This window comes from Archocentrus centrarchus, unplaced genomic scaffold, assembly GCF_007364275.1.
Source record: "Archocentrus centrarchus isolate MPI-CPG fArcCen1 unplaced genomic scaffold, fArcCen1 scaffold_36_ctg1, whole genome shotgun sequence".
Classification (NCBI taxonomy): domain Eukaryota; kingdom Metazoa; phylum Chordata; class Actinopteri; order Cichliformes; family Cichlidae; genus Archocentrus; species Archocentrus centrarchus.
The window spans coordinates 2,280,154-2,296,042 of NW_022060263.1; the positions used below are offsets into that span (position 1 = coordinate 2,280,154).

Sequence of the window (15,889 nt, forward strand, 5' to 3'; positions counted from 1 at the left end):
AGGAAACAATGGAGCGGAGTCCTAAATTGGTTTCAACTGAAACCAATGATTAAATATGACCCACGCCCCCTTCACACCTGGGCACATGTGTTCACGCACATGATCAATAGAGGGTCATAACCACCTCCAGGGGACTACGCCCACAGGGGTTTAAATACCTGGGTCTCTCCACCATTTGGTTGAGAACTGAAGAAGCCTTTCGGATGAGAGGTGAAACGTCTTCAAGAAACAAAAAGAAGTCCAGTCGCCTTTTTCAAGCTCCAGAGACTACTATGACCTGGATGACTGAGAATCTACACAGACACCTGCTGTATGATAGATTTAACTGAAATTGCTGATCCGAACAACCAATGATTTATAAAGGAAAATCATGGAAATTATCAGAGGTGCCCAAACCTTTGCATACCACTGTAAATGAGGACTATTCTGAACTGTAAATGCATAGATAGATAGATAGATAGATAGATAGATAGATAGATAGATAGATAGATAGATAGATAGATAGATAGATAGATAGATAGATAGATAGATAGATAGATAGATAGATAGATAGATAGATAGATAGATAGATAGATAGATAGATAGATAGATAGATGTGCTGGGACCACAACAGCAAAATACAAACTGTTGTTGAATCAAAGCCACATTTCCCCTCAGGTTTACCCACAGTCACCTACACATAATGAATATGGATTTATTCAGCTTCTAAACATCCAGCTGAGAGTGAGTCTCTTTTACTAAGCTCTTTTCATTTGTATCCATGCTGTCACACTGTAGGGGCTCTGCAGCTTCCTGTTTGTGTCAGTATACTTGTCTGCATTGATTATGTTTGTACATTAGCTCGTGTTGTGTTCTTGTGTGTTTGTGTCAGTCATCAGCAGCATGGGCGAGCACCTGGGAATCAACACGGGTGCGTTGTTAGTTGCTAGCTTAACCTGCTGAGACAAGGGGATATGAGGAGAGATTAAATCCCAGATCTGTGGAGATGAGGATTAGCTGAACCTGACAGCAGAGGGTAAATTGTGCCTCTGTAACAGATCAGAAAATGGCTCCAAATGTAGAGCGTCACCTTGAAGCTGCGTAATGTCAACTATAAGACTGAATTCATTTGAACATGTGTCGGGGATTCTGATGGAGGCCCAAAGTGGAGGGTCTGCAGATCCGCATTAGACTGAGTAAGAAGACAACTTCAGGAGATGATGTTCTGTGTATGACATTATGACCGCTCACTGACCTATCTTTAGATACACCTGCCATGAACAGCTGTCTCAATTATTAGAAGATAAAGTACACAAGATCAGTTCAGAACTAAAACTGTATTCCATCAGCTGGTTCTTATTATTAATGCTCTAATCTTATGACAGGTACTTTCTGTGTTTTTCCTGTTAGCTATGAAAGCTACATTTCTTGAATGCTTGTGGAGAGCTGGAGCATGTGTAAAGGTAACACTGTGGTATGGATCTTTTTCCTTTGTGAAATAGGCACTGCCCCTGGTAGAGGACATAACTCTGGATGCCTGTCTAATCTGTAGGACAAATACAAAGTGCATCATGTAAAGTACATAAAATGAATGGATAATAATTATATTAATAAAATGCCACATCCATCCATCTTCTTCTGCTTTTTGTATGAGTCTTTTGGAATGTGCTCTGGGACCCTGTCCAGGGTGTACCCCACATTTTGGCCTATGACAACTGGGATAAAATGTCACACAAAAAAGGAAAAAGAAAATGCTCATTAAGTTATATGAATGCGTTTTTAAAAACTGACACTAAATATGTCTAACATCTTAAAATGAAGCCTTTACTGTACATGCTGGGATGTTCTGAAAGTCGTGTGGCGTTGTCTCTTCCTGGATTCGTTAAAAGAACCTGTGTTGCCCTTAAGGCATTTCTTTGAATAAATAAGTTCATATGTTAAATAAATAATTCTAAAAATATTTCTATTTTATTAAGAATGATTACGAGGTGTTTAGATTAACAGTTCATGCTTTATGTAAGTTTTTGTTAGGAAATGTTGTCGGTAAATTCTACTTCCGGTTCCGGCCGTGCACTTCCGGTCTGGCAGCGGACTAACGGTTTTACGTTTTTTATTGCCGTTAAACAAGAGAACATACCTGAAGTAATCTGATCGGATGCTTACCACACTGAATTATCAGGCAGGAACGCCGTAAGTTGCAATTATTTGACAGCTTATACTGATGACTTTGAATATTACTGCTTATTTTGCCGAAATGTTAATTTAGTGAGTTGATGTACTTTATTTGTGAAATCTTGTTGAGTCCAAGGTTATTTTCTGTCATTTCAGTTTTCACCACACATGTTATGAAGACAATTAAACAAGCTGCAACTAATCTCCAGGGTCTTCATTTCGCGGTTTAACTCAGTGTCACCAACACCCTTGTTGAAAACACTAGAGTGAAAAGGCGCCAACTGACGATTCATCACGGTCAAAATGGCATCCACCAGCAAGTCGGCACGCAGCCTTAGGACCAGTCGCTCATCTGGATCAGCGGTAAGTGCCGCCCATGCTCGAGCTAAAGCGGAGGCTGCTAAGGTCAGAGCATCCTATGCAACTAAGGAAGCACAATTGAAAGTTGAGAAAGCGCAAAGCGAACTGGAAAAGGCTAAAATAGAGGCAAAGTTAGAAGTGTTAACATTACAAAAAGAAGCCGATGCTGCAGTAGCTGAAGCACAAGTACTAGAGGAAGCTGAGGCAATGCAAGAGGAGTCTGAGAGCAAAAAACCTTCATCAGAAGAAGCTAAATTAGAACGTACAAGTGAATACGTACAGTCTCAGATGGACCTCGTTCAATCTCCACATCCTCAAGAATTACTAAACACCCCTCGTCTACAAGTTAGCTCACCTAACACATTTGTAACGTGGCATCCACCCGACGATAGCAATTTAGAGCCACAGCCCATCATCTGTGAACGAAAGCTTACTAAAGACAATGTTGCTGCCCTAAATATGCCCAATCAACCCAGAGATGAAACCAAATTTAAGTTGGAGAAACCAAACACCTCTCTCAACCCGATCTGCTCACCATTCACGCCTCGCCCTAACATCCCATCCAGCATCTCACATCCAGTTGAGCCATTTGCCCAATACATGGCACGACGAGATCTAATCACTTCAGGCCTTTACCAGTTCGACGACAAACCAGAGAATTATAGAGCATGGTACTCTTCATTCACCAGTGCAACAGGTGAGGTCCAACTAAGTCCCATTCAAGAGCTAGATCTCATGACAAAGTGGTTAGGAAAAGAGTCAAGCGATCAGGTGAAACGCATACGCTCAGTACACGTCAACAACCCCACATTGGCGCTTCACAAGGCATGGGAGAGACTAAACGAATGTTATGCAGCACCCGAAATAATCGAAAAGTCACTCTTCCAACGACTGGACAGTTTTCCAAGAATAACTGTAAAAGATAACATCAAGCTGCGTGAATTAGGGGACCTGCTACAAGAGATTCAAAGCGCCAAGGAAGACGGATATCTCCCTGGCCTACAATATCTGGACACTTCTCGTGCAATTGGCCCAATCATAGAAAAACTCCCGTATGGACTTCAGGAGAGGTGGATGTCACATGGCTCTCAATACAAAGAGGAAAATCAAGGCTGTTTCCCACCTTTTGAGTATTTCTGCAAATTCATATGCAAAGAGGCAAAGAAACGCAATGATCCGAGTTTCCACCAACAAAACAGCCCAATACACTCAAAACCAGAAAAACCTTATGCAAAGAACTTTGACTCTAGGAAACCGATTACTGTACACAAAACCAATATCTTTCCGCCTATCAAGGACTTTAACAGGAACTGCCCACTGCATAATAAGCCACATCCACTCAAAAAATGCAGAACGTTTAGAAATAAACCACTCGACGAAAGGAAGGCCTTCCTCAAAGAGAAAGGAATATGCTTCAGATGCTGCTCTTCAGACAGTCATCTTGCAAAGGGCTGTAAATCTGCAGTAACTTGTTCTGAATGTAATAGCATGAGTCACGACACAGTCATGCACCCAGGTCCTCCACCACAGATCTACAAGGCTCCCTCACCAGCACTGGAGGATGGCGGGGAGGGAGAAAACGGTCCAGATGCAGTCAATGTCACAACAACCTGCACGGATGTGTGCAGTCCAGGTCAGTGGGGTCGTTCATGTTCCAAGATATGTCTTGCATGGGTGTACCCAAAGGGTTACAAAGACAGAGCTATCAAAGCTTATGTAATATTAGATGATCAGAGCAATCGTTCCTTAGCCAGGCCTGAGTTCTTTCAACTTTTCAACATTAAAAATGAACCTCTCGCCTACAATCTCAGAACATGCTCTGGTGTGGTTGAAACCTGGGGTAAAATAGCTGAAGGATTTGAAATTGAGTCACTAGATAGATCAGTGGTTATTCCCCTACCCCCACTCATTGAGTGTCAAGACATTCCCAACAACAGGAGTGAAATCCCAACCCCTAGTGCGGTGCTACACCAGCCACACCTCCAATCCATAGCAAAGTACATCCCAGAACTAGATCCTAAAGCTGAAATACTCCTGTTACTAGGGCGAGATGTTCTACGGGTGCACAAGGTCAGGCAGAGAGTGAATGGCCCCCATAATGCGCCCTTCGCCCAGTGCTTAGACCTGGGGTGGGTTGTAGTTGGGGAGGTTTGTCTGGGTAATGTTCATAGGCCGACAGTCAGCACTCTCAAAACAGTTGTCCTGGAAAATGGTCGCCCTACAGTTTTCAAACCATGTGACAGCCTTCTGCGATTCAAGGAAACGCCACACACAATTAGGCCAAGTAAAGCACCCGAGCAAACTCTAGGACAAACGGTCTTTAACCAGACAGAAAATGACAATAAACCAGCTCCCTCAGTACAGGATGCTCTCTTTATCAAAATGATGGACAGTGCTATGTTCAGAGATGAGGACAACAGTTGGGTCGCCCCACTTCCATTTAAAGAACCTCGCCAGCAACTGCCAAACAACAGAGAGCGGGCAATCACGAGATTCTTGTCCTTAAAACGCAACCTAAACAGGAAGCCCAAAATGCAGGAGCAATATGTGGCTTTCATGGGAGAGATTTTCTCTAATGGTCACGCTGAGGTGGCACCCCCACTAAAACAGGAAGAGGAGTGCTGGTACCTTCCAACCTTTGGAGTTTACCACCCAAGGAAACCCAATCAGATCAGGGTTGTTTTCGACTCCAGCGCCCAGTACTCTGGTGTCTCACTTAACAACGTCCTCCTTACTGGCCCTGATCTAAATAACACACTCCTTGGAGTTCTTCTCCGCTTCCGGACAGAAAGTGTTGCGATCATGGCAGATATAAAGCAAATGTTTCACTGCTTCGTGGTGCGTGAGGACCATCGTAACTTCCTCCGTTTTCTCTGGCACAGGGACAATGATATAAATAAGGAAGTTATCGACTATCGCATGAAAGTCCATGTATTTGGCAACTCACCGTCTCCTGCTGTTGCTGTTTACGGACTACGCAGGGCCATCAGAGCAGGTGCAAAGGACTATGGAGCAGATACTGTCAAGTTTGTGGAGAGGCACTTTTACGTTGACGATGGCTTGATCTCCGTTCCCTCTCCCGCCGAGGCTATAGACTTGCTTCAGAGAACACAAGCCTCACTCGCTGAATCCAACCTGCGCCTGCATAAGTTTGTTTCTAACTCGCAGGCAGTCATGCAGGCCTTCTGCCCTGAAGATTGTGCACCAGTCATTAAAGACTTGGATTTAAGTGGTGAAGAAACACAATCCCAGCGAAGCCTTGGGCTCATTTGGGAAATAACAACAGACACATTCACTTACTCAGTAGCCGACACAGACAAACCATTTACTCGGCGTGGCATACTGTCAGCCGTCAATAGTGTCTTTGATCCCCTGGGCCTATTGGCACCTGTCACAATCCAAGGAAGAGCTCTGCTCAGAGAGCTCAGTTCAGAATGTTCAGATTGGGACACACCCCTTCCTGAGGACAAGCAAAGCAAGTGGGAAATGTGGAGAAATTCCCTTCAGGACCTAAAAGAACTACACGTCCCTAGAACCTACACATCTACCTCACTCAGTCAAGCAACGCACAAAGAACTGTGTTTATTCTCAGACGCGTCAACTATGGCCATAGGAGCTGTAGCCTATTTAAAGGCAGTCCAAAGAGATGGCGAAGTTGAGGTCGGATTCATAATGGGCAAGGCAAAGCTTGCTCCATTGTCAAAACTGACTATACCAAGACTTGAACTGTGTGCAGCTGTCTTGGCGGTAGAAATGGCTGATCTCATTCAGGATGAGTTGGACTTGCACTTTGACGCAGTACACTTTTATACGGACAGTAAGGTTGTACTGGGCTACATCTGTAATGAGTCTAAGAGATTCTACCAGTATGTCCACAACAGGGCACAGCGCATTCGCCAGTCTTCAAAGCAGAACAATGGCACTACGTGCGCACAGAGGAAAACCCAGCAGACCACGCATTGAGGTCGTTGTCAGCAGCTCAGCTAAAAAAGTCCACCTGGTTTACCGGACCATCCTTCATCCACCATTCTCCTGCAGAGAAAACTCAAATAAGTGGAATGTTTGAGTTAATTGAACCTGAAAAGGACTCAGAAATTAGGCCACAAATCAGAACACATGCCACTCACCTCCAAGTACCCAGCAGTAAGCGTTTTGAGCACTTTTCCACGTTTAAGTCCTTAGTCAGAGCAATAGCAAATCTTATCCACATCGCAAAATCTTTCAATAGGACCAATCCGAACAGTAAATGCAAAGGCTGGCACAAATGTCACCTGCCTCTTACTCCAGAGGAGCTATCGCAAGCAAAAACCATCATCCTCAAAGAGGCACAAAAGGCCCATTTTGGAAAAGAACTTTCTGCCCTTAATGCTTGCAAGCCGATCTCAAAGCAGAGCCCTCTACAAAAGCTCAGCCCAATCCTACAGGATGGTCTCATTTCTGTTGGAGGCCGACTTAAACACTCACAGATTGAGAACTTCGAAAAGAGCCCTGTAATTCTCCCCAAAGACAGTCACATTTCCCTTCTGCTCACTCGTCATCACCACGAGCGAACAGAGCATCAAGGCCGTCATCTGACGGAAGGAGCAATCAGGGCTGCTGGACTGTGGCTTTTAGGTGGCAAAAGACTGATCAACTCAGTAATCCACAAATGTTTAACCTGCCGCAAACTGCGTGGAAAACAAGAACAGCAACTTATGGCGGCCCTGCCACCTGAACACCTAAAAACCTGTCCTCCTTTCACCTATGTTGGCCTTGACGTCTTCGGGCCCTGGAATATAACAACCAGGCGTACCAGAGGTGGAGTAGCTGAAAGTAAGCGGTGGGCCATTTTGTTTACTTGCATGAGTTCAAGAGCCGTCCATATTGAGGTAATCGAATCTCTAGATACGTCCAGCTGCATAAACGCCCTCCGCCGCTTCTTTGCTCTAAGAGGACCCGCCAAACAGTTGTTATCTGATCGTGGCACCAATTTTGTTGGAGATTCAAAGGAACTAGGAATGGACATATCAATGCAGAAGTACCTAACAGAGCAAGGTTGCAGCTGGGAGTTCAATCCGCCACATGCTTCCCACATGGGAGGCTCTTGGGAGCGCATGATCGGAGTCGCCCGCAGAATCCTGGATTCCATGCTATTGCAAAACAAGGTTCAACTGACTCACGAAGTGCTTTGCACTCTCATGGCCGAAATTACAGCCATCATAAATGCAAGGCCGCTTGTTCCTGTGTCCTCCGATCCAGAGAACCCCTTTATTCTATCCCCCTCAATGCTCCTTACACAAAGGTCTTGCCTTCTCCCCCCATCTGGAGAGTTCTTCAATAAAGACCTTTACACCAAACAATGGAGACAAGTCCAAGCTCTCTCCAACCAGTTCTGGATGCGCTGGAGGCGAGAGTATTTGCCCACATTACAACAAAGGCAGAAATGGACTGTATCACGCAGAAATCTCCAAGTTGGTGACCTAGTTCTGCTCAAGGACAAGCAGGTCAGACGTAACAGCTGGCCCATGGCAAGGATCACTGCCACATTCCCAAGCAAGGACAATCGAGTCAGAAAGATTGAGGTAAAGGCATGTGATCAAGGCTCTGTAAAGACATTTATGCGACCAGTTACTGAAGTTATTCTGCTTATGCCAAAGGACTGAATGTTTATTGTATTGTTTAGTATAGTGGCCTCACGAGGCCAGGCGGGGAGTGTGTTGCCCTTAAGGCATTTCTTTGAATAAATAAGTTCATATGTTAAATAAATAATTCTAAAAATATTTCTATTTTATTAAGAATGATTACGAGGTGTTTAGATTAACAGTTCATGCTTTATGTAAGATTTTGTTAGGAAATGTTGTCGGTAAATTCTACTTCCGGTTCCGGCCGTGCACTTCCGGTCTGGCAGCGGACTAACGGTTTTACGTTTTTTATTGCCGTTAAACAAGAGAACATACCTGAAGTAATCTGATCGGATGCTTACCACACTGAATTATCAGGCAGGAACGCCGTAAGTTGCAATTATTTGACAGCTTATACTGATGACTTTGAATATTACTGCTTATTTTGCCGAAATGTTAATTTAGTGAGTTGATGTACTTTATTTGTGAAATCTTGTTGAGTCCAAGGTTATTTTCTGTCATTTCAGTTTTCACCACACATGTTATGAAGACAATTAAACAAGCTGCAACTAATCTCCAGGGTCTTCATTTCGCGGTTTAACTCAGTGTCACCAACACCCTTGTTGAAAACACTAGAGAACCAGCTGCAGTGATTTTACATTCACATCTGTGCAAACACTGACTACAAACGTGTAGACAAAGTCATGCAGAATGACATCTGCATCTTTACAACATACAACTGGATACTGTAGATTCTGGAAACTCTATTCATGTGACACAGTAGCACAGTGTTTCTCAAACTGTGGGGCGTGCCCCACTGGTGGTGCGCGGGGTCATGACAGGTGGGGTGGGAACTACATTGGAGAAAAGTCATGTGGAGCAAATTTAAACATCAAATTAATTCTCATGGTGAAACAAGGAAATGCTAGCAGCTACATCAGCACCGTGACGAGTGAAACTTCACCGTCACCATACGTACTGTCACGGTCCTGAGCTGTGCCCCGGGTTTTGTGTTTGTTGTTTTAATGCACTGTTTCTTTTGTTATTCTCCTGCCTCATGTGTGGTGATGCTGGTATCTTGTCTCTGTGTTTTCTTACCCTCTGTTCTTGTGTCTTAGTCATGGTCTGTGTTCCACTTCCTGTTTTATTTTGGTAGTGTCTTGTTCCTTGTCCATTGTGTTTAGGTTTCCTTCCTGTGTCTTCCTCTCAGGTGTTCCTCATCGCCTCATTACCTGGGGTGTATTTATTGCCTGTGTTTTAGTCAGTTCATTGTCAGGTTGTTGTTTGTCGTGGTGGAGTGTTTGTGTCTTCCTGTTTCCATGTCTCGTCTTGTTTTTGGATCATGGCATCCAATCATCAAATGTTGGCCTAGCTTTCAAGTTTGCTATGATACCCTTCAAAATTATCAACTGCCTACGGCGTCCTGCATTTTGGGTCCAACTCTGCCCGACACACCGCACATTATGACACACACACGTACGCGGAGCCGTCATGCCACAGAGAGGGAGCCCACCTGAAGGCATAAATGGGGGCTGAGGCACCTGGGGAGGGAACTCAGGACTGCATTGTAGACGGGGGGAGGTGACGCAGTCCACCTCCTCTGTTCAGTGATGGTCGTTCACAGTGGACGTAGATGCTTCTTTAGCTCTCTTTTTCAAACCATCTGTCTTCCTGGTCCAAAATTTGAACACTGGCAGCTCGACAGGACAAGACTCAGCTGTACCTCTGCACCTAAAGGATAAAAGACACTGTTTCGAGGACGCCGGTGTTCGCATGTTCCCAGGCACCTCAACCCCCATTTGCACCTTTCTTCAGGTGACCTCAGTAGGTCACGTGATAGAATAGGGTGAAGCCCCACATTGGTTTCACCTGAAACCACTGACTGTAATGACCCATGCCTTATTTCACACCTTGGCACATGTGATTATGGACATGAACAATAGAGGGTCACAACCAATCCAGGGCACAACCCCCACTGGGGTTTAAATACCTGGGTCTCTCCACCTTCTGGTTTGAGAATCGAAGAAACCTCTCGGATGAGATACTTTAGTTTATATCTTTACTAACCCAGGGGTGACTAATCATAAATACAAAATATCTTTTCAATATTAATCCTCATTAAATCAAACCATTGTAAGCATCCTGTAAGAGATAGCTATACTGTGATTATCTTTAACATTTCTACAAATACTTTTTGGTAACACATCCTAGAACAGACACAAAATTTTGCATGATAAACAAATTAGAGGAAATACATACTTTACTCTTATACAAGGGTGTAGTCTACATAATGTCTTTCTGTTCATATATCTACAATAAGCCAGATATAATGCATACTTACAAAGTATTCACATCATATTATACTTGTGTGTACAGGAATACTAGTACATAATGGGGTCCAGTAGCTGTGGCTCAGGAGGTAGAGCAGGTCACCTACTAATTGGAAGGTTGGTGGTTCAATTCCTGGCTGCTCCTGTCTGCGTGCCAAAGTATCCTTGGGCAAGACAAGTCAAAACATAATGAAACCATGTTGTTTACATTTGAGCAATACTGCTGAGCAGTTGGTATGGCTTTAATATTGTTCAATGATGAGTCATAGCCTGTAATATTTATGGTTATGAGTCATCCCTGACCAACACGACAGACAATGCTCAGCCAATCAGAAGTCGGCGTCACAGGCTAATCAATCAGGCTGCAGCCTGGAACTGATATTACAAACAGACCTGGAAGTTTCTCACTATCAGCTACTGTGACTGAGGTCAGTTGGATATATGGGGATTCCCCACTTTCTCCATATCAGTCAATAAAGGTCAGGTAGGTATATCCAATCACACAGCACAATATGGTCACATGATTAGGATAAGCCAATCAGGCATGAGAAAGAGGCTGCACTAGCAGCCCGAAATCCTTCATGCTGTTCATGCTGTACTTCAGATAAATACAGCCACTATACAAAGGGTACTTACCATCCAATAATATGAATATTGTGTTGCACAGCTTTGAAGAGTAAAGAACACATATGATAAATTTCATGGCTCAGCTCCTTGTGGTTTTGGAGTCTATTTACGGGTATTTTACTGGGTTATTTTACTTTTTCTTTTGTTTTGTGCAGGCATTTTTATCTTTTATCTTTCCCTTAGAAAATACATAATAAAATACAAACAAGATTATTTGTATGTTTGAAAAATAAAATGTATTCTTATATATACAAATTTTTGACATCCACTTTTGTGACTACCAAAACAATCAGCCATATCTTTGCCATATATTATGCTAGTGACTGTTTTGGTAGTGACAATTTTAAGTAATTCTTAACATAACTCAGCAACATTAGGCTAAAAATGACTGGCAGTCATAGATCTGAAAAGATGCTCATGAATAAAACACAACATATGTCACTAAAACAACGACTTTTACTTAGTTGCAGAAATTGTATGTTTGGTAGTGACAGTGATAAGAAGGTGCTTTTTTGACATAAACTTCTTAAATTCATGCCAAAACCACAAAATCAATATATAAAAGTTTAATCATTTAAAATATATCAAAAAGATACCCAGAATACAAGCAAATAAAAAAATTTAAGGAATTATTTAAATCATTTAAATTTAGATGTTAGAGTTTGGAACAGCTGCCTCCCACATGAAAGGTAGGATATTATATATATATATATATATATATATATATATATATATATATATATATATATATATATATATATATATATATATATATATATATATATATATATATATATAAAATAAAATATAATAACAATAAATATCAAGGATCCAAATATTTAGTTTTTTTAAAATGTGTTTGTAATCATGGGACTGCAATTTGAACCAATTCATTAGAGTGGCCCGTACATCGAGATGATAAACAATTTAAAAAAACAACAACAGGAAGTGCTGCCAGAACAGGTTCAGCGTTCTTTAGCATAGATTTTCCAGGCCTCTGGAATTCTGCTGGAGGGATGAACACCAATCCAAGATTTTCCCTCATTTGGTGTTTTGATGATGATGGTGAACAGCATTGTCAACACACAGCATATGATGATGATTCAGCTGCGTTGTGATCTGTGACTGTGGAGGTCATAGCAAATGACTCACATCATTGTCACCCTCATCAAAACATTTAGTGCGCGCTCATATCCTATCACACTTCCTCTGTGTCTGTTTACTCACGGCTTTAGATGTTTTTATTGAAACCCTTTTTAAAACACTAACTGCAATAAATCTCTGTTCTTAAACTTCAAAAATTCATTTGGTCATGCTTTTTGTATGTTATAACTTCGCTTCTCTGCTGATAGACCACCAACACCAGCAGCAAGAGTGTCCCACCGGTTGTACCACATACTTTATGCACTGTCTCCAACTGACAACAGAGCTCTCTGCAGGTAGACGGGACTCCCGGACTGCCACCGGACGGAGAACACACCACCCCCACTGAACTATAAAATCTGCTTTCCTGGACAGGCAGCAGGACATTACGATGGATACCTGTTTCCATCCAGACAGTGTAAGGAGAGAGGTTCCCATCCACTGCAAACATGCTCCTGTGCAGTCCTCCAAAATCCTAACTGCACATCCCTGGACTCAGCTGACCTCTGCGTGGTTGACTGGATGACAAGTGGGCCAGAAAAAGGAAGTGAGTGACAGCAGAGTTCACTGGGGAGACAAAAAATCATAAACGATAAAATAAATAAAATAAAACACAGCATGAAAATTACAGACAGTATCTGCGGTGGACACTTTCAGTTGTTTCTAACACCCTGCTTCACTTTAGCTCTTGGTATGTTGCTCTCCTCTGTGGCTCAACCATCAGCAAGAATAGGACTAGCCCACGGTATCACACGTTTTTGACACTGCCCCCATCTGACTGCAAACACGTTCTGCAGGTAAACAGGAAGTCAGCCGGGCTGCACGAGCGTAAAACAAGCACGATTCAGCTCCGCTGAATATTTCATAATACATGCTGTCAGCCTCTATAATACAATATATCTGTATAGTGGAGAGGCATCTGCTAGCTATTATTATAATAATAATTATTATTAAATAAGCAAACTGTCTTTCTTTTATCAACACACAGTGTCCTGGCAGAAGTTACACTGATGCTGGTTTATGATGTGTGCGGACTGTAGGACACGCTGAACTGCTCCATCTCTATTCATTTATTCGGCCCCTCTTCTCAAAGATAAAACCTACTTTTGAGGTAATTTCCTCAAACTTGGGGAGATAAAAGTGGAAATGTGTCACGGTCTGCTGATAATTCAAAGTGTCAATAATCCGTCCTGATCCCGCTCCCTGAGAGCTATACAGAGGGATTTATAATTCATACATAAAGATCACAGAATTATTGCAGCTGTCTTAATCCAAACTGTAGCAGGCTTTGCACTGAACTCGTTACGTCACCAGCTCCCCTCTCACTGTTTTGGGATGAACAAAAACCGCTGGAAGCGTCTTGTTGCGTCCAGCCATGCCAAAACGAATATTTCCCCTGTCATCTGCGTGAAGTGACAGTGGCACCGCGGCAAACGCTGCAGGCTGGACTGGACTCTCTCTCCTCCCCCTCTTCACTTCAACCTGAGACCGACTGACTCGTTTAGACCCGCTTTCTTGTCGCCTTTACTTTTAGAGCTCTCGCTACCTTCCACCATTACGTCCCAAAGCAAAACGGACTTCTTAGCGCTTGCTTCTCGGACTCTCCAGAGGAAGAGAATCATCGCCGCTGTGGTTGGCATCATCATGGTTTTGGCTCTGATTATCGTGATTCCCCTGGTAGTCCAAACCTCCAAGACTAATGCGCACTACGAGATGATGGGCACCTGTCGGATGATCTGTGACCCGTACAACCCCAAACCTAGCGCGACGGCTTTGGAGGTCATGCAGGATCTGAGCGCCATTCCCTCTCCCAGCTTTGTTCAAGGAACTAAGGGCGAGCCGGGTCGGCCGGGGAAACCCGGGCCGAGGGGACCGCCCGGCGAACCGGGACCACCCGGTCCAAGGGGACCTCCGGGGGATAGAGGAGATTCTGTAAAGATCGGGTATTCCGGAGTGGAGGGCACAGCGCGGACTGATACTGCCGGAGAACTGGGCACGGCTATCGGCGGAGCAAAGATAGCGTTTTACGTGGGACTGAAAAACCCTCACGAGGGATACGAAGTATTGCGCTTTGACGACATTGTCACGAACCTGGGGAACCACTATGACCCGACAACCGGCAAGTTTACATGCCAGGTGTCCGGGATTTATTACTTCACCTATCATGTGCTAATGCGCGGAGGCGACGGGACAAGCATGTGGGCAGATTTATGTAAAACGGACAGGTAAATAAAGTAAAGCATAAAGTATGTGGTACCTTTGTTTCCTAAAAACCCGCGCTATGCACGCACTTATCAAACAAATGTAAGCTCTGTTTGATTAGCGTATGAATGGGGTTTCCGCTGGTGCGCAATTACGCACTCACTCTCATCTCAATCCAAGACTCTGGTGAAGACCCGTGTTATTGTGAAGCGCTTGCTTACGGAATGCAGGACATACTTGCTTTCTACTGTTTGATTAACGTCTCTCTCTTCATTTGCAGGTCCGGGCCAGCGCCATAGCGCAGGACGCTGACCAGAATTACGACTACGCCAGCAACAGCGTTGTCCTGCATCTAGACTCTGGGGACGAGATTTATGTCAAACTGGACGGCGGAAAGGCGCACGGCGGAAACAACAACAAATACAGCACGTTTTCAGGTTTCCTTCTGTACCCGGACTAATTTGGGACGGTTTGCCCACTCCATCGGGACTTGGGGAGAAATAAGCCTCTAAACACTGCTGATCACACTGACAGAAGAAGGTTGCCACGATGAAAAGAGCACGCCATATTGTCATACTCACTTTTTGAAATCTTTCTTCGAAGCATGTGGATGCTTATTTTTTTTCATTCTAGTATTTTCAGCTCCAAACTTGATTAGTTTTTCTCTCTCCTGTAGGGTGCACCAAGGACGCTTTTGAAACACCTTTCTGCTGTGGAAATAAGTGAAATTAGTATGAAAATATGTTCAGCAAACAATTCATGTCCGTCTTTGTCCCTGATTGTTGTGACACTGCTCTTCATAATCTACCTTCATAGTATATGTTTGCAGTGCAGGTATCCCACCCACCCACACCCACACACATCCCATACAGGGGACATTACTGTGTGAAGCAATGCTGTTTATGCTTGAACGTAATCTCACAAAGATTTATGTATATACATGTGTATGCTCTTATGTATTTATTTATTCAAGAAGAAATGAAATGCAGTGAACCCACATTAGTTGTATTTAACTGTCCATCTGCAGCTGCACAAGTATTTCAAGATGGCTTTGTATTCCAGTATAAATGTTGGTCTGTAATTTCAATAAATTCTTGTTTTCTATGATGGTACAAAAAGGTTGTGACTGCCAATAAAAACAGCAGGCTGCAGCCAGAGTGGAACTGTTACCTCTGAGCATGTGAAACTTAGGAATTGCACTTGCATTTTATGCTGTTTTAAAAAGATTCAGCATTTTATTAGGCCTACCTGTGAAATCTACTGTAATCCCATATAGTATAAATAATTATATTTTTACAAACCTTATATATTTTCAATTTCTCGGTATCATACAGTCAACAGCATGTCCTCAATGGTGAGCATAAAGCAGAAATATCACTTTTCTGACATCAACCAAAAGCCTTTTAAAAAGCTTTTAAAAGTACCATTTATGGCAGAGCTGTTTTAACAGATTTCAGTACTTTGTACAAGTATTCT

The 15,889-nt window shown here is 43.2% G+C and overlaps 2 protein-coding genes across 2 annotated transcripts; both read left to right on the forward strand.

The window, feature by feature from the left end:
* The first annotated feature begins 1,904 nt into the window (after positions 1-1,904).
* LOC115776718 (uncharacterized) lies at positions 1,905-7,234 on the forward strand. The gene is made up of 3 exons (XM_030724482.1): positions 1,905-2,169; positions 2,308-3,306; positions 4,924-7,234. Exons 2-3 carry the CDS (start codon positions 2,455-2,457, stop codon positions 6,472-6,474), a joined length of 2,403 nt encoding a protein of 800 aa, XP_030580342.1. The 5' UTR covers positions 1,905-2,169; positions 2,308-2,454; the 3' UTR covers positions 6,475-7,234.
* A 6,396-nt stretch (positions 7,235-13,630) lies between these two features.
* Positions 13,631-15,576, forward strand: LOC115776719 (complement C1q-like protein 2). Its single transcript, XM_030724483.1, has 2 exons — positions 13,631-14,429; positions 14,686-15,576. Exons 1-2 carry the CDS (start codon positions 13,856-13,858, stop codon positions 14,871-14,873), a joined length of 762 nt encoding a protein of 253 aa, XP_030580343.1. The 5' UTR covers positions 13,631-13,855; the 3' UTR covers positions 14,874-15,576.
* Positions 15,577-15,889: the final 313 nt, after the last annotated feature.